The sequence below is a fragment of the Telmatherina bonti genome (genome assembly GCF_933228915.1).
Source record: "Telmatherina bonti genome assembly, chromosome: 10".
NCBI classification, from domain to species: Eukaryota; Metazoa; Chordata; class Actinopteri; order Atheriniformes; family Telmatherinidae; genus Telmatherina; species Telmatherina bonti.
In genome coordinates this window covers 24,923,110-24,948,388 of record NC_136628.1, presented here as the reverse complement: position 1 = coordinate 24,948,388, position 25,279 = coordinate 24,923,110, and the positions used below count along the sequence as shown (strand labels likewise).

At 37.2% G+C, this 25,279-nt stretch overlaps 3 protein-coding genes across 3 annotated transcripts; 2 read left to right on the top strand and 1 right to left on the bottom strand.

The window, feature by feature from the left end:
• Positions 1-1,641: 1,641 nt before the first annotated feature.
• Positions 1,642-4,138, top strand: LOC306761296 (mannose-P-dolichol utilization defect 1 protein-like; the record flags this gene model as incomplete). Its single annotated transcript, XM_079247421.1, has 7 exons — positions 1,642-1,732; positions 1,922-1,987; positions 2,427-2,559; positions 2,859-2,944; positions 3,588-3,703; positions 3,806-3,916; positions 4,016-4,138. The coding sequence occupies 7 exons, from the start codon at positions 1,642-1,644 to the stop codon at positions 4,136-4,138; spliced, it is 726 nt and encodes a 241-aa protein (XP_079103547.1).
• Positions 4,139-5,935: 1,797 nt separating this feature from the next.
• Positions 5,936-13,982, bottom strand: slc25a35 (solute carrier family 25 member 35). Its single transcript, XM_079247244.1, has 5 exons — positions 13,554-13,982; positions 13,369-13,434; positions 13,136-13,288; positions 11,878-12,012; positions 5,936-11,241 (listed from the first exon to the last, which is right to left on the bottom strand). The coding sequence occupies exons 1-5, from the start codon at positions 13,923-13,925 to the stop codon at positions 11,071-11,073; spliced, it is 897 nt and encodes a 298-aa protein (XP_079103370.1). The 5' UTR covers positions 13,926-13,982; the 3' UTR covers positions 5,936-11,070.
• Positions 13,983-22,024: 8,042 nt separating this feature from the next.
• grk1b (G protein-coupled receptor kinase 1 b) lies at positions 22,025-24,666 on the top strand (the record flags this gene model as incomplete). The annotated part of the gene is given in 8 exon segments (XM_079248207.1): positions 22,025-22,495; positions 22,497-22,724; positions 22,820-22,947; positions 23,070-23,227; positions 23,456-23,539; positions 23,682-23,806; positions 23,904-24,105; positions 24,383-24,666. Coding segments are annotated over 8 exon segments (1,680 nt in total).
• Positions 24,667-25,279: the final 613 nt, after the last annotated feature.

Below are 25,279 nucleotides of genomic sequence, written 5' to 3'. Positions count from 1 at the left end.
CAGATAGTTCCTGTTTTTACAGAAGACGCTCCCCAAATGAATTTGCAGAAAAATGAGAATAATATTTTTATAACAACTTAATATTCATAAGCAGCAATCTGCAAGATGGAATGACATTAATACATAAATAATAAAGTTAATACTCCTTACATGTAGTACATTTAATGTACTTCGTACAATGTCATAAAAATTTCATTATATAACTTTTACTCATCATAATGATTGTGATGGATACTCTTAAGTTTTTATTTTAAAACACAATTATAAAACACAATCTTTATGTAAAATGGCTACATAATCTAGAGATAAAACTTAATCAGAATTTGAGTGCTGTTCACAATCTCTGATTAAAGTCTTTGTTTTAAAAAATGGTTCACTTTGAAAACACATCAGCTTTTCAGGATGTTACAGACTCCCTGACTGGGCTTAATGCCTGACAAATATCATGAGAAGAATAAACACTTAAAGGTGGAGTATGTAAGAGTCTCAATATTTTCAAAATAAATTAACTAATAAAACAACTACAATCATAATTACATAGTTTTTTGAACATGTAGGTTCCAGTCTGTCCATATTTGATACGTTATTAAATTACAAGTTTAATTAATGACAAATGACAAAAAGCACTTTTTTTTTCTTTTCTTTTTTTTTTACTTAGGCAAACATTTAAGAAGGGTCTTTATCATTAATTAAACTTGTAATTTAATAACACATCAAATATGGACAGACTGGAACCTACATGTTAAAAAAAAAACCTATCTAATTATGATTGTAGTTATTTTTTTAGTTAATTTATTTTGAAAATATTGAAACTCTTACATACTCCACCTTTAAGAAAGGGGAGCCTTGTGTAAAACCTTTCAAAATGTGAATGAGCTTTTTTTTTTTTTTTTTTCTTAATTGATTTTCATCTTTTAACTTTTATTTGGTTCTTTAATAATAGTTCAATGTGATGTGTAACTAAGTTATTTAAAATAAAAGAACATGTCCAACTGGAGGAGGATGGGTTTTTTTTTATTTCAGCAACTGGACTCAGAGGGTCTTTAATACCATCTTTAAAACATTATTAAAGATGCTTTTTAAAACCTTTTTTTTAAAAAAAGCATTATTTTTATGTTTCAAACTGAAACCCCTGAGCCTATCAAAGAAAATTTTCGGTCATCACTTGAGAAAAAATAATGATCTATCTATCTATCTATCTATCTATCTATCTATCTATCTATCTATCTATCTATCTATCTATCTATCTATCTATTTTCGGTTATTGAAAGGTTTGAACTGCATGCAAGATACTTCAACATCTGCACTTGGAATCATGCAGTTGTGAGATGCAATCAGTAGTTTAGTACTGTCTTTGCAGAAAAACGAAAAGTTTCCCTTAAAGAGAAGCTGTCTGGATGGAAGCGGATGTTGCTCTAAAACCACTTTTCAGCACTGATGGTGTCTTCACAGTGCTTCAACCCCGAAAAAACAGCTTTTTACACTATCACATGTATGACTTCCAACAAAAGGCTGGCTGACCGACTCTTATCTGGTAAGCTGAACGTCCTGAGCTCTTTGTGGGCCCCGCTGTGAATGTGGGGGGACCTTTGGACCTCTTCCCCCATTACTGCGGTCATTCCTGGCTCCAGCTGACCCACAATGGCCACGTCTCCCGTCAAAGACTTTCTAGTTGGGTATTTAATGCCAGAAAAATGCTACGAGGAGATTTTTGGCCACTTCCACTTGCACGGTGAGACTCCCATTCGTGACATTTCGCATTAAATCGGGTGAAATGTGCAGTTGGATCTTTCTAAACGTACCCTGCTGAAACGGTGAAAAGTTTGGCCGTCGCGCTCATACTTGCCTTTCCAGAGCTGGGATTTGGTTGGTTTGTTTTTTTAAAAAAAACAACAAAAAAACTGTTTCTGCAACATTACAGTGCCCTGCCTAAAGTTTGTACTGAACAAAATGGTCGGATTTTGGATCATACTGGACACATTCCTCGGTAAGACTTTAAATATGTTTGATTTAATCAGAACATAAGCAGAGTTAACAGCATGTGAGTCCTCACCAGTGATGGAGAAAGAAAATGAACCTTCTCATAATTCACTGATGTCTCATGTTTTTCTCTGTATAATGAGATTGTGATTAGATCATTGTTCTTGCAATCAAATCAGCCTTTTACAATCACACTGTATCAGTGTGGATAACAAAGACAGCGTGATAAATCCACTGGATCATCATTTTTGTTTGTATGCATGAGTAATTGTTCAAGGCAATGATGATAAACCATGTCACATTACAATGCAAAGTCATCTTCTGGTATGCAACTGTGCTGCCATACATTTTCACTTGTATAGCAACTTATTGCGCAAATATGCAAATGCTCTTATTTTAGGTTTTTATTTATTTCCTTTGACTGTGTCTCTGTTGTTTCTATGCAGCGCAGCTGCCTCAGCTGCTGAAGATACTCTGGAGAGGAAGTGCAGAGGGCTTGAGTGCGACATCTGTCCTGCTTCAGCTTTACGCATTCTCATGTCCTGTTGTCTACGCTAAAGCCAACAACTTCCCATTTTTGTTCGTAATTAACAACCACACAGAAACTCTTAAGTCATAGACAATACTTTTTGTGTTCTCGTTTGCATACTTGACTTGTATAGTGCTGGGGAAAATTGTTTGCTTAAATCCTATTGGTGGTCATTCATTCTGTAAATATATGAAAAATCATGCCAGCTTCACAGGCCCTATCCTCAAAGATACTGAGTTTATTTATTGGCATGCTCTTCAAAGAGAAAAAGCTTTCTGCTTTTCATCTAACAGACTCTATTTATGATATCCATGACTCTCACGTGTATTTTCCTGGAACTTGCCCACAGTGCTTGGGCTGAGAGGCTCTTCACATTGGCTCAGACAGCAGCCATCATCTTCCTCATCTTGCATTATCGTGGCGATACCCTTAAAGGTTAGCAAAAATATATTACAAAGTATACCTTTTTAGTTTTTAGGCATCCGCTCGGTTTTCTTTTTGGGAGCTGACATTTATACAATGGTTGGATGGAAGAATAATTTAAATAAAATGGATGGTATTTTAGAAATCACTTGTTTAATAGCAGATTTTTACAGTAAGATTATTTCAGAACATGCAACAAACTTTCCATTCATATTTCTGCCTCTATTTGGGATGTCTTTAAAGCAGTTCACTTTTTCGTTATAAAGCTCAAACCTGTTAAATTAAACAGAATCCTTTGATTTGTAAAAAAAAAAAAAAAAAAATTTGAAGTAGTTATCAGCAAAGGCCCAGAAGCTCCAGCACTGATTATGTTAAATTAAACATGTCAGAAAGATTCTGCATGTGAGATATGGTTTCAGTATATTTCCAGGTGGTGACACCTTTCTTGTTCAGCTCCAATCTCACTTTCAGTCTCTGACATCTTGCAGCACCACATCGTGGTGTTGTGTTTACTTCATTTGTGACTCTTATTTCTAAATAACCAGATGTACAAAAGTTATTAAAAGACTCATTTTCAACAAGTGTTTGCCAGTGAGCATCATGTTTCTGATTGATTATAAATCTAACATGATCTTATTCTGGGTTTGTGTGATAGGAATGCTGCTCCTATCAAGTTTTGCTGGTGGAATGTTCCTCCTGGCCTCCTACGCAGCTGCTGCAGTCATCTCTGTGATGCACGCTTCCAGTTTGGTAGCTTTAATAGCAAGCAAGGTAGCAGCTCAGTATCTAAACCCCACTCAGTTCTTTTATTAATGCAACCGTAAAGTGAATATATCAGAGGGTGCATTGATATGCTTGTTTTGTTTCTTTCAGGCTGTCCAGGCAGTAACCAACTACCACAATGGTCACACAGGTCAGCAGTCCACGCTGTCAGTGTTACTGACGTGGACAGGATCTCTTGGTGTAGCCATTGTTTCTCTGCAGGTATGCAGTCAGGGACTCCACACAAACACTGCTGCCTGTTTTCCACTGCTATATTTTGGTTGCTTTTATTAACTGTGACCTTGTGAAACTTTCTTGTAGGAGACTGGAGGCTCTCTCACAAGTGTGCCACACATACTGTCTGCATGTCTCAGCTTTGTCCTGCTGGTCCAGGTTTTCAGCTACACGAGCAGCACTGCTGTCGCTGCAAAGAAAAGAGATTAATAGCTGCAAAAAGGGAGCATTGTGTTTCTGTGCCAGCACTGGGCTTGTCAAGTACAGCATCTAAGTAGCTGGAAATATTTACATAGTCTTTTTATACTAACATGTCTGAATGCTGCTGCTTTATGTTTTAAGTTTAAACATGGACTATCTTTATCTGTAAATGAGAACTCTTCTGACACTTCTTTGTAACTTGTATGCCTGGAAATAGTTTTCCACTGTTGTAAGATAATAAAAATGTATTTGGTGCCCTCTAGTGACTTAAGTAGAACTTGTTAATTAGAGGTAAACCAGCTTTTTCTGCATCTGTGAGTTCTTTCGTATATTCAATCTCTTACTTTTCATCAAGATGTTTAACTGTGAATCCACTAAAATTTTCATTACAGACTAAAATCCATCCGTTAGTGTGAAAAACTTGATAAACTGTTGAATACATTTGACAAGTCAGGGATGTTGGAGCAGGGAAACAAAGAAACACTGCAGGATAGCAGCCCTTGAGGACCAGAGTTTGACACACCTGGTATAAGGTAACTAACCATCGACAGCAGGGAGCAGTCTCAAGTGTTCCCTGGTGCCCCTCACGCTGCAGAGTCAAAGCATGTAATTCTCTGTAAATCTGTTTTCCGTCTTAGAAAATGCTTCACAAGTTTCTTTTCTGATGAGAGAGAAAAAGTGTACATAAGCTAATTAAAACTAAACATGGGGAAAGACTGATTTCTTTAGGCTAAATCTAAAACAAACAGATCAGAGCCAAATGTAGTCTTAACTGCATTAAGATGCTAATGGAAAGCCCTTGTTCTTGGGGAAACCCCCACAGCACCACATAATAAAAACTGTGTAAACATTTGCCTTTTAATGTGGCTCCTGCTGCAAACAGGGAAACTAAACTTTGCACTTGCAATTTAAAAATTATGAAGCCATAAAGCCACAGCATGGGGCTCTAATGCAACTAACTGAGAACAGATATGGAAATTTTCATTTAAAAGATCATAGAAAAGGCCTTCTGTGTGAGAGAAGTAATGTCCTGCTAATAATACATCAGAATTACTCAACTCACCCAGCAGACTTTAAGAATGGCTTTTCTATTAAGTGTTTTATTTATTTTCATTTAGCAAATGGACTGATTTAGTGCTTTTCTAGTCCTGCGATGGATTGGCCACCTGTCCAGGGTGTACGCTGCCTCTCGCCCAATGATTGCTGGGATAAGATGGACGGATGAACTGAGCTCTAAAAAGATTTACCAAAGGTGACTGAGCTTGACTATGCATTTTCAAGTTTAGGAGCTTCATAGCAGCTTTTATAGCTTGTGAAGCTTGAGGGCATTTTGTCGTGAGGGACATTAGCAGCGTTTTACATGAAGTGAATTGTTAAGTGAAAGCCACACAATAAACTCTTTGATCCAAGTAAATCAAATAGATATGGGAACATTTTACAGTCACAGAGTGACCTCTTGATGTTTGTATATTAACTCTAAAGATTATTATCTCTACCCCCATCATCTTCTTCTCAGTCAGTTTCACTGTGTCTGAAAAGCCACATTAATTTCTCCAACCATTCCACTGTTTTTACCTGAAACTTCATAATAGGTTATTAATACTGTAATAACAGAAAAGCCAAAGAATAAAACATAATGGAAAAGCAACTAATCTCAGGGCTTATAAGTTTTTTGACCGGCTTTATTGAAGAAAAACAAAATCCACATTCAAAATATAGATAATTTCCATCAGCATCAGATTTCATTTTGGTACTGATAATTTTACAGATTTATCTGCCACAAATCTGTTGTTTTAATATGCAAACATTAGTGTCAACAAAGACTCACTACACGATATTTTTTATTCTAAGTATTTTCATATAATAAATTACATTGTTACAAACTGTGACCATGGGAAATGTGTGTAACAATATGTAAACTCAAATGACACAAATATGTTAAGTGCCAATTCTATATTAGTTGGTGTGGAAATGAATCAATTGGCCCAATTTGATGCAGGGTGTTTCCTCAGATTCCAGGAAAGGAAGAAACTTAAGGAAGAGATGGACTAGACACCTGTAAACTATAAATGCCTTCAATTCATATAGGTACTTCTGGTGCTACTTAAATACAAATGATAGAAAATTATTTATTTACAGTGAAATCTGTAACTTCAGACTCATAGAAAAAAAGATAAAGAACAACAGTCAATATAAAAGTTGGATAATTTATTTAGCTCCTTTTGTCAATTGCACAAAAATAGTCAGTGGCCATTCCAGGAAGTGCATTTTGTAACAAATTCATGGAAAATACCTACATGTAACATTCACTGATACTCCTGAGATGGTTTATCTTGTCAGATGTTTTTACAAAGGAAATATCTGCAAATCGGCATATCCATTTGCAACCCGAATGTCATTTATGCATCAATGCGACAATATTGCCACTCATTCCCAAATTTAAAAAAAAGAAAGAATAATAAAAAATTAAAAAAACAACACCAAAAAAAAAAAAAACTTAATGTGGCATTAGTATAATGGCACAATGCAGCGTTGTAACAAGCAGGTGGAACATTTAACTATTAATAGTAAATATTTGGCATAAAATGTGTTTGATACGTCCTCATATCTTTTGTTTTAAAGACAGCCTTTCATCGTTTTATAATGTTTAATCTGTTACTGATTTGCCTTAAAAGTAGTATATGAAATAAACAGCAACATTCCTACTACTGTTACAGTGACCTCATCTAATTGCGATAACTTTACCAAACAAAGTTTTAAAAATTTATGCTGAGATACATAAAGTTTTTATTCCAGTAGTACGTACTTGGCTCTATTTGACTCAGTTCAATCTGACTTGACTCAGTTTAGGTTGTTTTTTCATTTTTTCCATGACAGTTGAGTGGGACCTCAATATGGGTTCAGTCATTTGTATGCAGGGTTTGCTCTCTAAGCTCATCCAGTGATGCCACTCCCTGGCCCATCAGTAACACAAAGTCTGTAGATGCCACAGTTTAGGCTCAATTTAGCTAACTTCAACCCAGGCAAGTAGGTACTAAAAGAATACATGGTACTAGGTGCTAAAAGCTGATCGAAACCTACAAACTGAGTCGAGTTGTGACAAGTAGGTACCGCAGGAAAAAGGCCATAATGAAATACTACAATTTACAGCGTTTACAGTACAATTTAGAATTATCACAGTATAAGAGGCAAAGTTACTTTGGAAGAAGAAAAATTGCTGTCTATAACAACAAAACTCCAACTTTATAAAGAAACTCACTAAACTTAAGAATTTTTAGTCTCATTTCTCTTGCAATGGAAATTAAGCAAACATGCTTTTGGAGTTAAGCATGTACATCACATTTTTCATGGCAAACACAGAGCAGCAAATGTTCCTAAAAACCAATAATGAATCATCAAACTTTTGACACTTTGAGGAAGAACCTACATGTCATGAAGAAAGCACCAAATCTGGCTGACAGGCCATAGTGCAGAACTAAATAACGTTCAAAGCCCAAAGGAAGCTGCTTAAGCTCATGTCATGGTGATATAAGGTAACTGTTGAATGAATGGCAAAGTCATTGTGATGAAATAAAACGGTTGGAATCAGTAAAAGACAGTCCAACCTGAATTTCAAGCTCTTGCTGCCAATAGGTACTGGGAAAAAAAAATCTCAGAGGAACTGTTCAGTAAAGGATTTAAGTATGCTATGAAATAACCAAACGTTACAAGACTGTAGCTGCAAGTAGTTGTTGCAGCTACAGTCGCTTATACAGACATTTACCTTGATTAGTACTGATTTAATTATCTTAAAATAGATTTGTAATAAGTAAAATAAATAAACGTAATTCTAAAATTTGATTAATGCAAAATAGCTTAAAGTGCATTTGTTGATCCTGGGTGGATTGTCAAGGCACAGCATGAAGTAAGAAGCTTTTTATATCACATCATTTGTAATTTTGGTGGAACAAAATTGTGAACATTTTTCTACCGCTGTAATAATGTTGAGGATCGGGATACTCTCACTACTCTACTGTGAATGAAAGAACATCAGTATGGTAGTGAAAGCAGGAACAAAAGCTGTCAACATTTGAAATGTGTTACTGCTAAAGAATTTATTCGACCTTCAGAGAGAAATTTAACATGTACTGAACAAAACAAATGTAATACTACAACTTGCCACTATTCTCTCTGGTTTTCTGCTACATAATGAACCAGGTCATTCTTTATGAATAAACAAATGAATACACACCAAGCAATTACATTTCTTGTACTTGCATTGATTGTGAGTTGTACTTTTAACGCACTGCAGTGCAAAAGATTTGAAGTTAGAGTTCATCTCTGCCTACCTGTAGTTACAAGATTGGGCTAAATTTCTTCTGAAATAAGTAGCAACAGTGAAAATGCCCCCAAAATGCACATATCAGCACTGTGTTGACTATTTAGGATGACAAGGAGAACTTTAGCTATGCTTTCCTGTCTACCACCAGTAAGGGCAGATGGCTGGCCTCCCTGAGCTGGGTTCTGCCGGAGGTTTTTCCTTCCTGTTAAAAGTGAGTTTTTCCTTTCCACTGTCACCTCGTGCATGCTCAGAACGGGGGATTGGACTGAATTTTAGATTCAATGCAATCTGTTGACTTTTCTTAACTAGGCTATTTATTATGAATTGGCTGGAGTGGATGTGTCAGTAAAGTGTCCTGAGATGACATTGTTGTGAAGTGGCGCGATACAAACAAAGCTAAATTTAATTGAATTCACTGATAAATAATGTAATACACAATTATAGGATTATTGATGTGCAGAAAGAGGGTTAAGAGTGGAGCCCCTGATGGCAACATGTCATCAGTAAATAAGCACATTTTATGATCATTTTTAATACTCTGATAGAAATAGTCACTTGCATAACAGCTCCTTTTAGTTTCTAACACAGCACCCTTGGGGTGAAAACAGAAGACAATTTGATTAACTTTTTTTTACATCTTTGTCTTGGGAGTTTTACTCAATCTGCTACTGACTTAGTTCCAAATATTTGTCCTAAGCACAGATTTAATTTCTCCTGCAGTGGGTACTGGAGGAGAACTTTTACACAGTTTCATTTTTACAACAGAAGTTTTAGGCACAAGTTCAGCGTTGATAATCTGGGGCCACATTTATATAACTTCTTAGAATAGCTTCTAAGAACACTGTTAAAGGTTGACTCGAGTAAAAAATTCCTTGATAAAAAAGCTGCATTTAAAAGTTACTTATCAAGTTTTACACTTACACTTTTTGGGAAGTGTAGGACTGGAACTTAAGTGTTGGTCTCAGAGCAGAGTAAAAACAGTACTTAGTGCTGAAAATGACATTTTAGATTACGCCATTTCCAAGTCTACTGAATTGACAAATCGCGAATGGAATACATTTAAATAATATTGAAATATTTTAGGGAGACATTTCAGTAAATCCTTAAACATACAATGGGAATGTATATTACAACAATAATACAAAAAAATTATATAAAATATATCTTTTGGCAGCTAATAAAAATAAATGTTTCCTAATTTACCTCCTTTTAAAAAATTGATTGATTTTGCATGTAGTTAATGGTGGACAAAAGCATAGCACTGTCACTCTAAATAAAAAAAGGAACCTTATCATGTTATTACATAATAAATAGATATGTGACAGATAAATATGGCCCCTGCTCTGTCTTTAGGCCTCATTTTCTGGTGATTTCATCCAGATAAGCTCTGTTTTGTTTTGTTTTTTTTTTTTAGCTCTGTTCTGTTCTGTCATTCTTTTTTAAGGCGAATTTTATGCAACCTGCCTCGTCCTCATCTCTACCTCATCCCAAAGCCTGAGCAGCCAAAATGTAGGGATGGGTGGGTTCCTACTCTGGAAATGACACCTCAATAGCAGCCACTCAAAACAGCATTCAATATTTTTTTGAATATGGCAATACCACTCTGCTGATACAAACAACACCATTTGTTTTCAGTTCTGAAAGTATTAGGCAATAAAATTGCACGCAAAGCCGAGTATCCTGCTATGGGACAAGATTTTGGTAGCCTACATCATGATGTCATGATGACGCTACAACTGTTAGGGATGATGTTTTGTTTTAGTATCTAACTGTTTCAATACAGGTTACTGCAGATTATATTTTCTTACATTTATCATATTACTATTACATATATATTTTTATTTTCCATTTAATAAATGCAAATATTCGTATATCAGTTGTTTAATTACTTAACAATTTTATAAATATTTATTTTATATTATTTTTGTGTAATTTACTCATTTTTATCATTTCTTATTGTTCTAAAAGGATTTCTTTCAAGTACTGATGTTCTTGAAGTTTATTTATATTCAAAACTGCCCTTGAAATAAACATACTATTGCATACTATACAACTGTGTAATTTTCCTTCAAAAGGTATCCATACTGGTGTTGATAAAAAGTACCATACAGTAATTATATCATATCTACAAGACAAATGTATCACCCACCTCTAATAAGAAGTCTTTACCACTTTATCTCTGCCCATCACCGTGTCTCGTCTACCAGACTGGATTCTTTCTCCATGAAGTGCAAAGTGCAGATTCTTTTGTGTTTTGGAATGACATACTTACGGAGTTTAAGTGCTATAAAGGTTTTGCGATGATTGATGCATTTAGCCCACATTACATCCTGCATACTATATGATTACATTGGTTTCTTCTTGCTGTCATTATAAATCCATGTGCATTCATTATATCTGTTAGATCTGTTAATGAGCCTCTCAATGCAGTTTTGACATTTCTGTCTTTGCTTTCAATACATTTCACATTTAAATTGCTTTCTTCATGGAGTGTAAAACATTACCTTTGCTCTCTCTTTTCTTTCACCTCATAATCGTAAACTCTCTAAATGAGGACTTGTGTAGCCTCTGCACTCATAACTTAATGAGTTACCGTTTTCCCATTTCCTTGTCCCAAGTGTTACCTGAACTTTTGGTACAATTTGCGTAGTTCATCCCAGAAGAACAAAGATAGAATGGTGTGAGGGCCAAGTCGGAAATATGAGGCTCCCAAGCCTTTGTAGAGTCCCGTCAGGCCTTCTTTCTTAAGTGTCTTGGAAAAGCAGTCAGTGAATCCTTTATAGAGCTGCCCCTAAAAGATCAGAAAACAGAAACTTTTTCACTGCTTCAGATTAAATGTGAGTGTTTGCAACATTAGATCAATGATAGAAAATAATCAGAAGTATCCAGAAGCCACACGTGATTTATAACTATGGAAGTCCTGGCTCCTACATTACTCACAATGCAGCACACTCTCCAGAAATCTGGCCTTGTCTTATCTATGTAATTTCACCATCCTGATCACTGTTCTCCATCCTTCAGCCCAAAACTTGGAAATCATTCAAAGCCAAAACATTTGAAGGATTTTTCCCTGCTAAGACTCAGGTGAAGGGGACAGCAGGCTTGCTGGAAAAACTCCATGTGAGGAGACATCTGAAGGGGGCATTGCTTGCTGATCCTACATTGTAAACCGAATTAAAATTAAAGCACTATTTAGTCACAAACATTTTGTGCTCAGAAATAAAATTAAATTGCAGTGATGTGGTTTGTCTGGCTTGATTCTGTGCTGTCCCTGCGATTCCACTATGAATGAAGCAACTCTGCCTCAGTTTGTTGAATGCCTGTCAGCTCTCTCGTCATGTCTTCCTAAATGCCTCCTGCTTTTTCCTCCTCCTAAGGTATATATATATTCATCTTGAGAAGGACAAATTCAACACTTCCTACTCACTTTTCCCAAATGATCAACCGGCTGGTTGTAGAGTCGTGTGCTGACCACATCAAAAGGGGTCATAGCTAGCACCACCACCACACTGCTGATCATACCAGCAGTCAGGGCCACCAACCAGCTGTGCTCTGGGAACACCTTTGGGGAGAAGATAACAACAAAGTTGCTAGGAAACACCTTGAAAGAAGAAAAAAGACTGTGTAAATAAAGAGCATTGCAGCCATGGTATCAGAATAAAAATGGTGAGCAGACTAAAGTTGTATCATGCAGTGTGACAATAGCTGTAAAACCAGCAATAAGGTACCGCCATGTCTGGAGTCACTTCTAATTTTAACTGAACCCTTGCATGCAGTGAAACAGAGTAATGGATCTATTATTAGTGCCAGTGTTAAACACACACTCCTGCATTTACAGTCATACACATATTCTATGTATTCTTGCTGAGTTAATCAATCAATAGCAACACAGTCAACTTAATATGGCTGATCTTGTAAAACATTAAGCTGTGCTTCATATGAGTTTTGCATGAAGCGGTGTTGACTGGGACGTTGAGAGGAGGTGTTAGTCCCAACTCCACCCTCACTCACCCACTCACTGTTTACAGTAACCTACAGGAATGCTGCTAAATGAAGGGCACATAAACTATTCACTACTGTCTATCATCTTTTCTGAGCATTTTAAGGCTCTTTCAAACAAATTAATTGAGTTTTAAACAATCATTGTGCTTCTTGGGTATGAAATAGTTTGTAAAACTACAGTTGGAACAGAAATGTTCCCCCAGTAAACTAATGCAGTAGTTGTGTAAGCTGTGCTTTTAGCCAGGGGGCCAGTGAGAGGTGTAGATTTTCTGTTCCAGAGAAGTGCATTACAGAGTGCTTTGTCAGAGCCACAATAACTGATTTTTAATTATCTGTGCATGGTTGCTGACTACAAATGACCTCTTCTCAAGTCTGTATTTATGTAATTAAAGATTCTTCTTTTGGTCTGTGGATCTGTTTTTATTTTTTCCAAGAGAAAAGGCAATGTCAGCTAAAGACAGTTGTCAGAACCAAAATCCAAAGATATTCAGCTTACTATCACATAATACAGAGAAATAACAGCATACCACAGGAGCAATATCAGTATAGCTTACCACCTTATTACTACCCTTACCCCAGCTTCCAGTGTGTACACTGTGGAAGGTTGAGGAAACTAAATGCCTCCTTTCAGCCCACTGCTGACATTAGAAGACTTCCCAGTTCTCTGCTAGACATTTTCTAACCTGTAGATCAATGACAAGCTCCTTAGAGGATGAAAAGGTAGAGAGCTGAGCAGCTGACCCCACGCTGACCCTCGGTACAGCCGCGCTGGATCCCCTCCACAGTCCTAGAATGCCATGTTCTCTGTAGATGGCATTCAGAGCATGGAACATCCCCTGTTAGAGAGAGCACCACATGAAGAAACTGCAAATACTTCTCTCACATCAATACGTCCAATACATTCATTTTGGCCTACCTTGTGTTTGTACTGATGCCCAACTGCAATAGAGGAAGTAGCCTGACTCTGCAGATGAGTTTTCACCTATTAGGGGAAACATTTTGGATTATTATTCACAAGTCACAGCTCACCTTGGTTTACTGCTGCAACTTTAGAAACAGTGCAAAGAAAGTGAAGTCGAGGTTGCTCAGGTGAACACTGACCAAGTATATGGGGCTCCCCATGACGGCTCCCACCACTCCAGCCACAGCCCCGGCGACCGTGGTTTTGACCGCACTGACCCTTCCATTCGTGTGGATGTAACCTGAGGACTCGATGATGGCGTAAGAGCCCAGCCTGACTCCATTCATAAAAAACTGATAGAACAACCCGGGGACCAGTCCTTTCTGCAAGCCGGCCAGTCCGTCCACTTTTCCGATCGTGTAAAAAGCGTGAAAAACGTTGCGATAATAAACCTGAAAAGTGCCCCGGTTCTTGAGCTCTCCTTGCAGTTGCATCCTCGTTTTGACGACCTCCAGCGGGTTGGTGAACAGACACGCACCGCACGCCGCGATTCCGCTCAAAACGAAGTCCATGTCCGTCCGGAGAGAGGACAGATGCGGAGCTCAGGCCTGCTGACAGTCCGCCCTGTCCTTCATAGCCCGTAGATTTCTTAGCAAGGATCCCCCGCCCACACACTGTACACCCGCACACACCACGGCTACTGGTGCTCGCGTACTGAAAAGACTCCTTCACGAGCCTATCGTAGATTTCGACACCCAAATAGTAAACAGGAATACCGTATTTATGTCAAGGCTAACACGAAGCATATTCTCCCACAAAAGTTTAGTATCTTGTACTGTTTCAGCATAAAAATTTCGTACATGAATTTATTTGATAAACTGATCACATTTGCCTGTAATGTAGCCAAATCTCTCAGTAGTCGGTCCCGGACTCTTGAGAGATACAGCGAACGATAGTTAACAATAAATAATCCGAGAAAAATCGGCTGCTTGTTTTTTGTTTTTTTTTTTAATGTGTATTTAGCTTAAATGAAACTATTAAACGAAGTAAGTTTCAGAATTATCGAGAAGTTAAGTTTTGTAATGTGTGAGTTTGAGGCGTACTCTCTGTCTGTACCGTAAACGCCTCATTGTGGAGACTGGCGATAGCGTCACGTCACTACGCTCCCTTAAAACTTCTCTTCCTAGCCAATGAAAAGCGGCTTCAGTGGAGGCAGGCAAACAGGCAGGCATATGTAGGATGTGAGATTACACCATGGATGAAACTGAGGTACTAAAACATGGTTTGAATGAGTAGGACAGTGTTTTATCAAGGCTTTATCATTAAAAGTGTGACACTTGAATGCGTCAGAGCAGCTCAAAATATGCAGTTTTATGAGTTTTATGCACTTAATTTGTGCAAACCCCTACTTCACCGAAATGCGGATAAACTGCCCCGGATTTTCCAGACCCCCACCCCCACCCACTCCAGCTCATTTGTCCAGTTGGTAAAAACAGGGTTTCCCATGGCTGGTACGCAAATGAAACCCAAACATTAATCTTAGCCTTGACCCGTTAGCCCATCCCAAACTAATCCAGATTAATCCATTGTAGAGTAAAATGAAACATGAGGAAAGGAAGACAATGAAAAAAAGAGTAAGGAAGATAGTCTGTGGCATTGAGTAGGGATGAAGGGCACAATGCCAAATGACAGATATTGGAAGAAGTAAACACATACAAGTTAAAAGGAAAAACGAGACGTGTTTGAAGAGAAATTATGTTCCATAGTTTTATTTGCATATGGCAAAATATAACTTAGAGGAGTTTTTCAACAAGAATGGATCAACATATCCTGCAAAATGAAGTTCAAACATTCTGTTTAGTCATTAAAAATGAATAAACACAAAAGAGGAACAATAGAGGTAAAAGTAATTTACATCCGCAGTGTTATCAAAGTGGAGCGTGCAGAAAGCATCATACGTGATTTCATTTATTTAGTGTTTCCCAGGAAATATGAAAGGTAAAGTGTGTAATAATTACTGACTTCTAGTATTAATACTAAGCATAGAAATTCCTAAAAATTTCAAGCAAAGTTCTGAATGGACAGTGGTTGCCAACGGCAAAAATGTGCTTAGATCCAGCAGCCTCAGGTGCAGGAACACTGTACTACAGGTAAGTACTTAGGAATTGTGTGCATGTGTACTTTTTCCTTTTATGTGGTGTTCACTGTGATGTTTACCCCAAACAAAGCTCTAGCATCTATTAAACAAAGCCAGTACTGCAGTTTTAAAGCTCAAAGGCTCAATGTTTGTCCACTCAAAGAGTGGACCTTGGTAAAAATGTTGCAACATGGCTGCTGCTGTGTATGTAGCCTTATAGCAAGTTGATACAAATGGCTATTTTTAAGGGATTAAAAATAATAGCAGTTATTTCAATAAACATATTTGATATAAACACAGATATAGTTTTTAATATGTTAAAATGGTATGTTATTGACCTTTAATTTTGTTACATACTGCACCTTCAAAAAGCTTTGAATATTTACTGTAAACACAAATTTCCATTCATTATCAAGGTCTATTGAACTTACCTGACACACATTCTGCATTATTTTTTTTAATCTAAACTGTTGTAAAGTAGGGAGGTTACCAGCACAGCCCAGCCAGTCTCAATGAGAGATGGTTATCTGAGGTAACAGCAACTTTCACTAACATTTTTAATCACATTTCTTTAATAAGCTAAAGAGCTCTTTTACACATTCTTCAAGAACTCCAATGTGTATCCACATGGGAGGATTTTTACTTTACACTAAGCTAAATAAATAGGGAAATGCTAATTGGTGGTTAAAATGGCAGTAAAAGCAAACACATGTGACATTTATTAAAACCTTTAAGAAATGATGTCATCACTTAACTTGGAAAAAAAAAGTTAAAAAATAGTATGTTTAATTTTCATCTCTATCCAGATTGTGGGTAACTCTCTTCCTGTGACCTCACTTTTGATTTCACAGATGAACATAAAGTGGCTGAGTACACACTGGTTTGTAAGCTCTATGTCTGGGTTGGTGGGTTTCTTTCTTCGTCATTGAGCTGGATTAGACTTGAAAGTAAAGTCTGTTTTACCTCAACCCCTCGCAAATAGGATTTGTGCTTACAGTCGTTCTGACATCTTGAGCTTCGTGCAAACAGACAACACAGAAACAGCATTAAATGGAGCTCCATTTTATGTTTTTGCTTTGTTGAATCCTATAATCATTTTGCTTCATTCACAGTTCCACAGTAAAATCACAGCAACTACACAAAGTTTAAACTTTTATTAAACTTAACATATAGCGAGTGAAGGTCAGATCATCAGCTGTTTTTCAGCAGTTTCTGGCAAAAGTTTGCCATCCTTGTAATGCATAGTTCATTTAACCCATATTATAAAGATAAATGCTCATGGAATTGTACATACATTATTGCATTGTTTATTTTAATTATTGTCACAATCAGTGTTTTAACATAGCTTTTACTATATTCTTAAACTTGAATTGCAATTTATTATCCTTTGGCCATTGTCAATACCTTACAATGTAATAAATAACTTTTACGTCAACATTTGGTCAGTACAAAACAGAAAAGGTTGTGTGCTGACCTCATAAAATGATCCATATGCATGGAAAGAATATACATTAACATCAATCTTACATGAGGGAAAACTTTAGTAAAAACGTAGCTGCAAATAACCAGGAACGCTGACTCTTCCCATTTTTACTTGTAAAGTTGATATCCAACAGCTTCATAAATAGGAGCAACTCTGTATTTGTTCTTTCGCATCGTGTCTGTCCTTTTTCAATTCAATTCAACTTTATTTATATAGCGTCAAATCACGGCAATGCCATCTCAAGACGCTTTACAGACAGAGGGGAAAACATAATGAAGGCCAATTCATAACAGCCTATATAAGGAAACCAACAGATTGAGTTGAGTCCAACTCAATCTCCCATCCTGAGCAAGCACACTGGCAACAGTGGGAAGGAAAAAACTCCCTTTTAACAGGAAGGAAACCTCCGGCAGAACCCGGCTCAGGACAGGCAGCCATCTGCCTCTGCTGTGTGGGGGGAAGAGGACAGAAAGACAACAGACAACAGGAACTGCTACTCCCGGCCAGGGAGACCTGCTGAGACAGGAGACATACATGTTAATGATGCAACACTGTTATGGGGTGGGGGGGGGGTAAAAGAAAGAGATAAAGAGAAAAAGAAAGAAGCTCAGTGTATCAGGAAATGTCCCTCAGCAGTCTAAACCTATAGCAGCATAACTAAGGGATGCTAACCATCCCTAGCTATAGGACTTATCAAAAAGATAAGTCTTCAGCCTAGTCTTAAAGGTGGGGAGGGTGTCTGCTTCCCTAACACTAACTGGGAGCTTATTCCATAAGAGAGGGGCCTGATAACCAAAGGCTCTGCCTCCTGCTCGGCTCTTTGAGACTCTAGGAACCACAAGTAAGCCTGCAGTCTGCGAACGAAGTACTCTACTTGGTATATAAGGAACAATGAGGTCTTTGATATATAGTGGTGCCTGGTTGTGGAGGGCTTTATATGTAAGGAGAAGGATTTTAAATTCTATTCTAGATTCAACAGGCAGCCAATGAAGAGAGGCTAAAACTGGAGAAATATGATCTCTCATGCTGGTTCTGGTCAGGACTCTGGCTGCAGAATTCTGGATCAGCTGAAGGCTTTTCAGGGCATATTTAGGACAGCCCAGTAATAGAAGTATTAGAAGTAATAGTAGTATTTGGCAACATGATCTAAATCCGCCTTCTCTATTTCCTCTACCACCCACTAAATCCATTGACCTAAAATGTACCCACAAAGTTCACATTCATATGTCGTTAGAAAGCAGAATAGGGATACAGGTATGATCAATAAGAAGTGTTTTCTCAAATGTTAGACATCTAAAGGAAAAGTAGTCAAAAGATTATGTGATGTTGCACCTTGGTTTGTTTACCTGCACCTCCAGGAGATAATCCTCTTGTGATCCGTAGCCTGAAGCTGAGCCAGACTGTCACTCAATCATCACACTGTGTAGTAGATCAAATCAACTTTGTGGTGATTTTTTTCTATATTTCTGTACTATAGTTTAAAATAAACAACAATATCAGTCAAGAAGTGTATAAACATAATTTTCTAAACTTGATATATGTATATATATATATATATATTGTTTTTTTCTATTGTTTAAGCAAAAATTACTCATCAAAAAAATAATTAATGACTGTTTGATTTTTCATAATCTGTCATTGCTGTTTCTGAGCTACATCAACCGCTCTCACCAAGTCGCTCCACTTTTTAATGTCAGGGTGTAATCCTCCCCAGCTAATAAACTGCCAAGTAGGATTTCAGGTGCAGACCTTAACCCGAAGCCCAAACATTTCCATCACACTGTGCTGTACGACAGGCAGGAGAGAGGAAGTGTGTTTGACACTCTGGAAGGACAGAGATGATCATTGATAGATCTGGTTGATGGAAGAGAAGGGAACAAATAAGGAGGGACATATATATAGAATACTTTGCAGACTGAATTAATTCATTGAATTCACATCAACAGTTGACCCACTTCTGCAGCAAAAGAGAGAGGTGAGTGCTATTCAATAAAACTAATTATTAATTAAAATACTGACTTTTCATAATCAATATTTGTATTTCTCAGAACTGTTGTCAAATCATTTGCAGTTTTTACCATGGACCTTGCACACTAAGGAGTAGTCACTTTGTACATGTATGTGAAATTATTTCATTTCTGAATTGATAAAGGAATGTGTAAATAAAATTATTTAAAACCAAAATGGAGAATGCAGACTTAAAAGCCACATAACATGGATCTTTAATTACAGTCAAATCAGGCTTTGTTTCGGTGAAATATTTACCTCAACACAGTTAAAAGCAAACAAGTAGATGTAGGTTAATTAACAATGAACCCAGTTGTTCACATGTAAATCTATGGTATCACCAGTTAGTGTAAAATGGATTATCTAAAGAAAGGAGCGTTGAGTACCTGCAGAGTCAATAGTATTGCTTTCTGTGCTTAACATGTGCCAGATCAGGAACGGAGCAGCTTATATGTGAGACATATATCCGGAAAGAGTTAATTATCCAGTGAGCCACTTCTCATTTCCTGTCCTATTTTGTGTTGGAGAATATTTTTCTATATTTCTTCAGGGCCCAGGATGCAGTTTGATGCCACATGGACATATTCTGATAGAAATTATATGTTTAAATAAATGTTTAAAATGTGTAGTTTAGGCAAGGCAAGTTTATTTACACAGCATATTTGATGTATAAGACAATTTAAAGTTATTTATATAAAACATAAATGCATTACAGCAAGGAGCAGGAAACAATAAAAATAATTTTATTCTAATTATTTATTTACTTATTTTACCTGAAAGCAGATAAAAGAGGAGCATGTTCACATGAGGAACATTAAATGATATCCAGTCAGTTGTTCAGAAGTTGAATTATTTTGGCTTCAATCTATCAGGATCTGGTTCTTTATAAAAACATTCAATAATAGAAAAAGCCAACTGCGAAAGATATATGTAATTGCTTAAGCTGTAGGGTAAATACATTGAATTACATTTGAGCAAAACATTAATTGAGAAGAACCCAAGAACCCAAGGGTCATTCACATCTTATTCACAAGATAACATCCTTTCTGCGTGGAAAACACACAATCTGAAATAAGGAAAGCAGAACTATTCAGATTGATTTGTCATATATTTACAAATAACAAAAACTCTGTCTAGTGCAGACAAGATCATAAGTTTAAACAGATAAACATAATAAAGAAGCAGCTTGAGGAAGTCATGACTGGACAACCTGTTCATTCACTTTTGGCTTTTGAACAGCAGAGTGCAGCATTTCACAGCATCTTTTGTCAGAGTTTCACTCTCAGAAAAAGTCAGTTACCGTTTTTCAGCAAGATATGTAGGACAATGTTGTCTGTTGGTCAATCTGAAACCCATACAGCTGCAAGACAGGAATAGTAAATTTATGTGAATCTTAAAGTCCAAATATTTCAATGTAAGTGTGTGACATGACCTGATAATAAACTGCAATCTGATCTTTATTATGAGTCGCATCTGTAGGCTAACACAATACATTAAAGGCAAAGGGGCATCTATAATCCTTCTTTTAATAACACATCTAAAACATTCAGTTCCTGGGAAAAAATAAGGAAAATTATGGTTTTATTATAATCTCAATGTCATTCACAGATTTAACTTCTATCATTTGCATTTAATGAAGTGAATTAACATAATTCTAAAAGACTCATTTGCTTTCACTGCAAGAGATCACAGAACACCAAAATGATTTCAGTCACTACTGAGTGAGAAAAAGGTTGCTTAGAAAATAGGGCAAACGATGTCAGAGAAAATCAAAGCCAGAAGGGAGGTCAGTCAAAGGCCAGGGAGTGGGACAGAAAAGGCAACATGCATCTGAGGGAGCTGAAACATGTCTGAGTGGAAGATTATGCTACCTTATCTGTAAGCAGAGCAGCCTTCTGTGTGCTGGACTGGATGATGCTGGACTTTATCTCCGACTTAACTTCACTAATCTATGTCCATTTTTGTTTAAACAAACAAGGCTCATGTAGAAACGTTAATCACTCTTAAGCTCATAGAGGTGCCCCAAACTGAGTAACTATAGGTAAAATTAAACACATTAACAATGTTTTACTAAGTCTGACCAGCTAAAACCTGTTCAAATATGAGTGATGCTTTTTATAGGGGTGTCTACATACCTTTTGTGCCAATTTCCCTTAATAATTATAATTAAGCTACAAAAACTTGTTTTATTAATTGCATACCAAGAAATCTAAAATTAAAAATGTGCTTACCTTGCACAGCTCCCATCTCTTTCCTAAATTTAGTTTAATCACCACATGTACTTCATGGTACTTTGTTTTAGAATACAAGGTGTAAGTAGGGCAGTATTCCCCTGATTTGTGTGAGCCAAGGGAAGGGAAAATGGCATTTGAATTTGATAGACATATTACCATCCATCATTTTAAATGGGCTGGTTATGATTGGATTCAGTTTTCAGTCCTGTCCGTTCCATAGGTGAGTAAATATTTTTCTGTTTGTGAAGGGGATTTGAAGCTATGGCAGAAGTACTCCTGTATAACACGTCCTGCTCTGCCTTTAGGAACAGTTCAAATTAGTCTAGTCTCTTTGATACTGCCAGTTTCAGAGCCTCCATTAATGTTAACATCCATTCATTTCTGTGAAGAAAATGTGAGCTGTGCCCACTTTTGTAGCCTTTAAACAACATTCTTTCATTCATTCATTATTCAAACTGCTTAATCCAACGAAGGGTAACGGAGAAGCTTGAGCCTATCCCATCAAAACAAAATCTTCTGTAAAAAAAAAAAAAAAAAAAGTTGATCTGCATCTGGTGGTGTGTTTTCATCAATGCGCCGCCATATTTACCCATGACTCATGTCATCTTAGATGGGATGAAGTCACTTTCCTATTGTATTCAAATGTCTTTTTTTGTTTTCACCAGTATAAAACTAACTACTTAGAAGTGGAAACAGAAGAAACAGAAATGGTTGTTAGCCCAGAAGACAATGTTTCAAAATCAGTGGAAGATTAAGAAATTTACAGCAATGTTCTTGATATTCTTGCTTTGTTCAGATAAAGGTGTGGCTATGGATATTGGTGGTTTGGAGACTGTTGTGGCAAACTCTGCCTATGTGTCGGCCCGTGGTAGCATGGATGGATGTGCTGCAGCTGCAATGCGTGACAAGAAAATGCGTGCCAGACTGAAACTCCCACACATCAGAGACTGCGAGCACATGAAGACAACTGTAGACACAACCTTTGAAAGCATGTGTGTCAAACAGCCCATCGGTAAGCGCCTGTTCCAGCAGTTTCTGGAGAGTGATGCTAGCCATAAAAATGCTGGAGAGCTGTGGAAAGACATAGAAGAATACAATACATGCCAGGAGAATGACAGGCTGCAGAAAGCCAGGAGAATGGTCAACAAATATTACGAATCAGCTTCAAAGAATTTTTGCAGTTTCCTTGAGGAGACAGCCATCATTCGAGTTAAGGAAGACCTGAAGAATATCCGCGGTGACTTGTTTAAAGAAAGCGAGAAACAGCTGCTCCAATACCTGGGAAAAAAAAGCCGTGGATGACTTCAAGAACAGCATGTACTTCCTGCGTTTTGTCCAGTTTAAATGGTTGGAGAGCCAACCTGTTGATGAAGAGTGGTTTATGGACTTCAGGGTGCTGGGAAAAGGGGGTTTTGGGGAAGTATTTGCATGTCAGGCAAAAGCAACAGGCAAAATGTATGCCAACAAGAAGCTGGAGAAGAAGAGGCTTAAAAAACGCAAAGGATATGAGGTAAAGCACTGATGTGGCATCTTGAATCACACCCTGTTTAATTTCTGCCAAAACAACTCATTGCAAATTCCTGCTTATGTTTGATTGGTATTTAGGGAGCGATTGTGGAAAAGCGTATCCTTGCAAAGGTTCATAGCCGCTTCATTGTGACGCTGGCTTATGCCTTCCAGACCAAGACTGACCTCTGCCTGGTGATGACCATCATGAATGGTGGAGATCTCAGGTGCTATATGGAAATATAACAACACACTATATAGGGATAGTATTTATAAAACTATTATATTCTAATTGCAAGTTTCTATGGATAACAACTAAAGAAATATTAAAGACCCTTCTTTCTCACAGGTATCATATGTATAATGTGGATGAGAAAAATCCTGGGTTTGATGAGAAACGAGCATGTTTCTACACAGCACAGATCATCTGTGGGCTGGAGCACATTCATCAGCACAGGATCATTTACAGAGATCTGAAGCCAGAAAATGTACTGCTGGATGACGCAGGTGAGTATTTCAGTGGATGCTTTAATATTTCAGCCCTAAAATCCCAGCTATCCCATCTTATCCTCTTTTGATTTTTTTTTTTTATTATGATCAATGAGCAATTTCTGGGTGGGCTTAGCTTGTAGATCCACGTATATTCCACATAAGACAGACACATTATAAACAGGGTTACAGACTGACTATCAAACATACAAATAGAGTTTTTGTAATTAAAGCCTTTTCATTCAGGAAACGTCCGCCTTTCGGACTTGGGTCTGGCTGTTGAACTTCCACCAGGTAAAGACAAAACTACAGGCTATGCTGGGACTCCAGGTGAGTATCAAACTTTATACAGAGGAAAAACTATTTGACAGAAAATGGTATTATCTAGGTCTATGTTACTCTTTGAAATATCTATACAGTCATTGCACATGTTCCAGCCTTCTGTGAGCAAATTTTGTGTTCATGTCTCCAGGTTTTATGGCTCCGGAGCTCCTTCAGAAAATAGAATATGACTACACAGTGGACTACTTTACACTAGGTGTCACCCTGTATGAGATGATTGCTGCCAAAGGGCCTTTTAGAGTTCGAGGAGAGAAGGTGAGGTATTTATAGCCTCACTTTGTTCGATATTGTACAGTATTGTCAGTTGTCTGTGTCAGTTTTAGCTGCAGACAGTAAGAATCTCTTCCTTCAGGTGGACAATGATGAGGTTGCTAAGAGAATCCTGAACAATCCAGTTTCCTACTCGCCCAACTTCAGCAATGAATGCAAGGACCTTTGTGAAGGCCTGATGGAGAAGGATCCAGCTAAACGACTGGGGTTAAAAAACAATGACTGCACAGAGCTCAAAAATCAGCCTTTCTTTAAAGAGCTTAACTGGGGCCGTCTGGAAGCAGGTGATGAACAAAATCATTGGCATGTCCTATTAGCTATCCAAAGAGTTAAATTCCCCAAAGAAATATCATCCCCAAAATAGATGTAGTTGCAACGTAACTTAAACATAAAAAACGGTTCCATTATAATGTTATGTACAAAAACATACAAAATAAACATAACTTTTACATAGCTCTAACAATAGACATTCATGAGAAGGAAGCAAAAAGATGCAAAAACTAACAAACATTTGCCATGTGGTGTATTCTAGCTTGTTTATTTCCTGTGTTTCATTTTAAGGTATGCTTCCTCCACCATTTGTCCCTGATCCTAAAATGGTCTATGCCAAAGACATTGATGATGTCAGCATCTTCAGCACAATCAAAGGAGTGGTCTTGGATGAAAAAGATGCAGAGTTCTACAATGATTTTGCCTCTGGCAACATCCCAATCCCCTGGCAGATGGAAATGATCGAGACAGGTGTGTTTGGAGAGATGAACATCTGGGGAGAGAACGGCAAGTTGCCTAATGACCTTGATCCAAACTATGTGGAAGCCAAAGGAGGAGTATGTGTATTGCTGTAGGTTAAAGTTGGAAACAGACCAAAAGACGAAACAAATATAATCCAGGGTTGTATTATCTGTAATGTTTAGTAGGGTTATGGAATGACTAACATGGTTGTGTGGATATTATATCTAAAAAATGCAAAGGAAGTTGCAATTGCCCAGAGTTTGTTTAGTCATTGCAAAACATAAAAAAACAACTTTTAATTGTCTGTATTTTTTTGTATCTAAACTACATATATTCAGGCTGTTACAGTAAATATTGTCGATTAAGGAGTTAAAAGCATTTGATAAAACCTTGCAAAGCAGCTTTGCGTTTGTTTATCTGCATCTTCATAGTATAGTCTATATCCTTTGTTTAATATAATGATGAAAATGAACTTGGGACACATGTGCTTAAATGACAGCTCCAATAAAACTGTCATAGTGTTATAGTGTATTCCTATGAATACACTATGACATAAGCATTTTACTGGTTAACGTGTAATCAAACAAATCCACTAGTCATTAACTTTGGAATGCATTGCGTTTGATCAAATGTACACAACTTAGCACAGCAGATTAGACTATCATGTATTCTTGTATTTAGGAGAGGTCACTTGGATTTTGGCCAGACACGTGTCAAGCAGTGTGC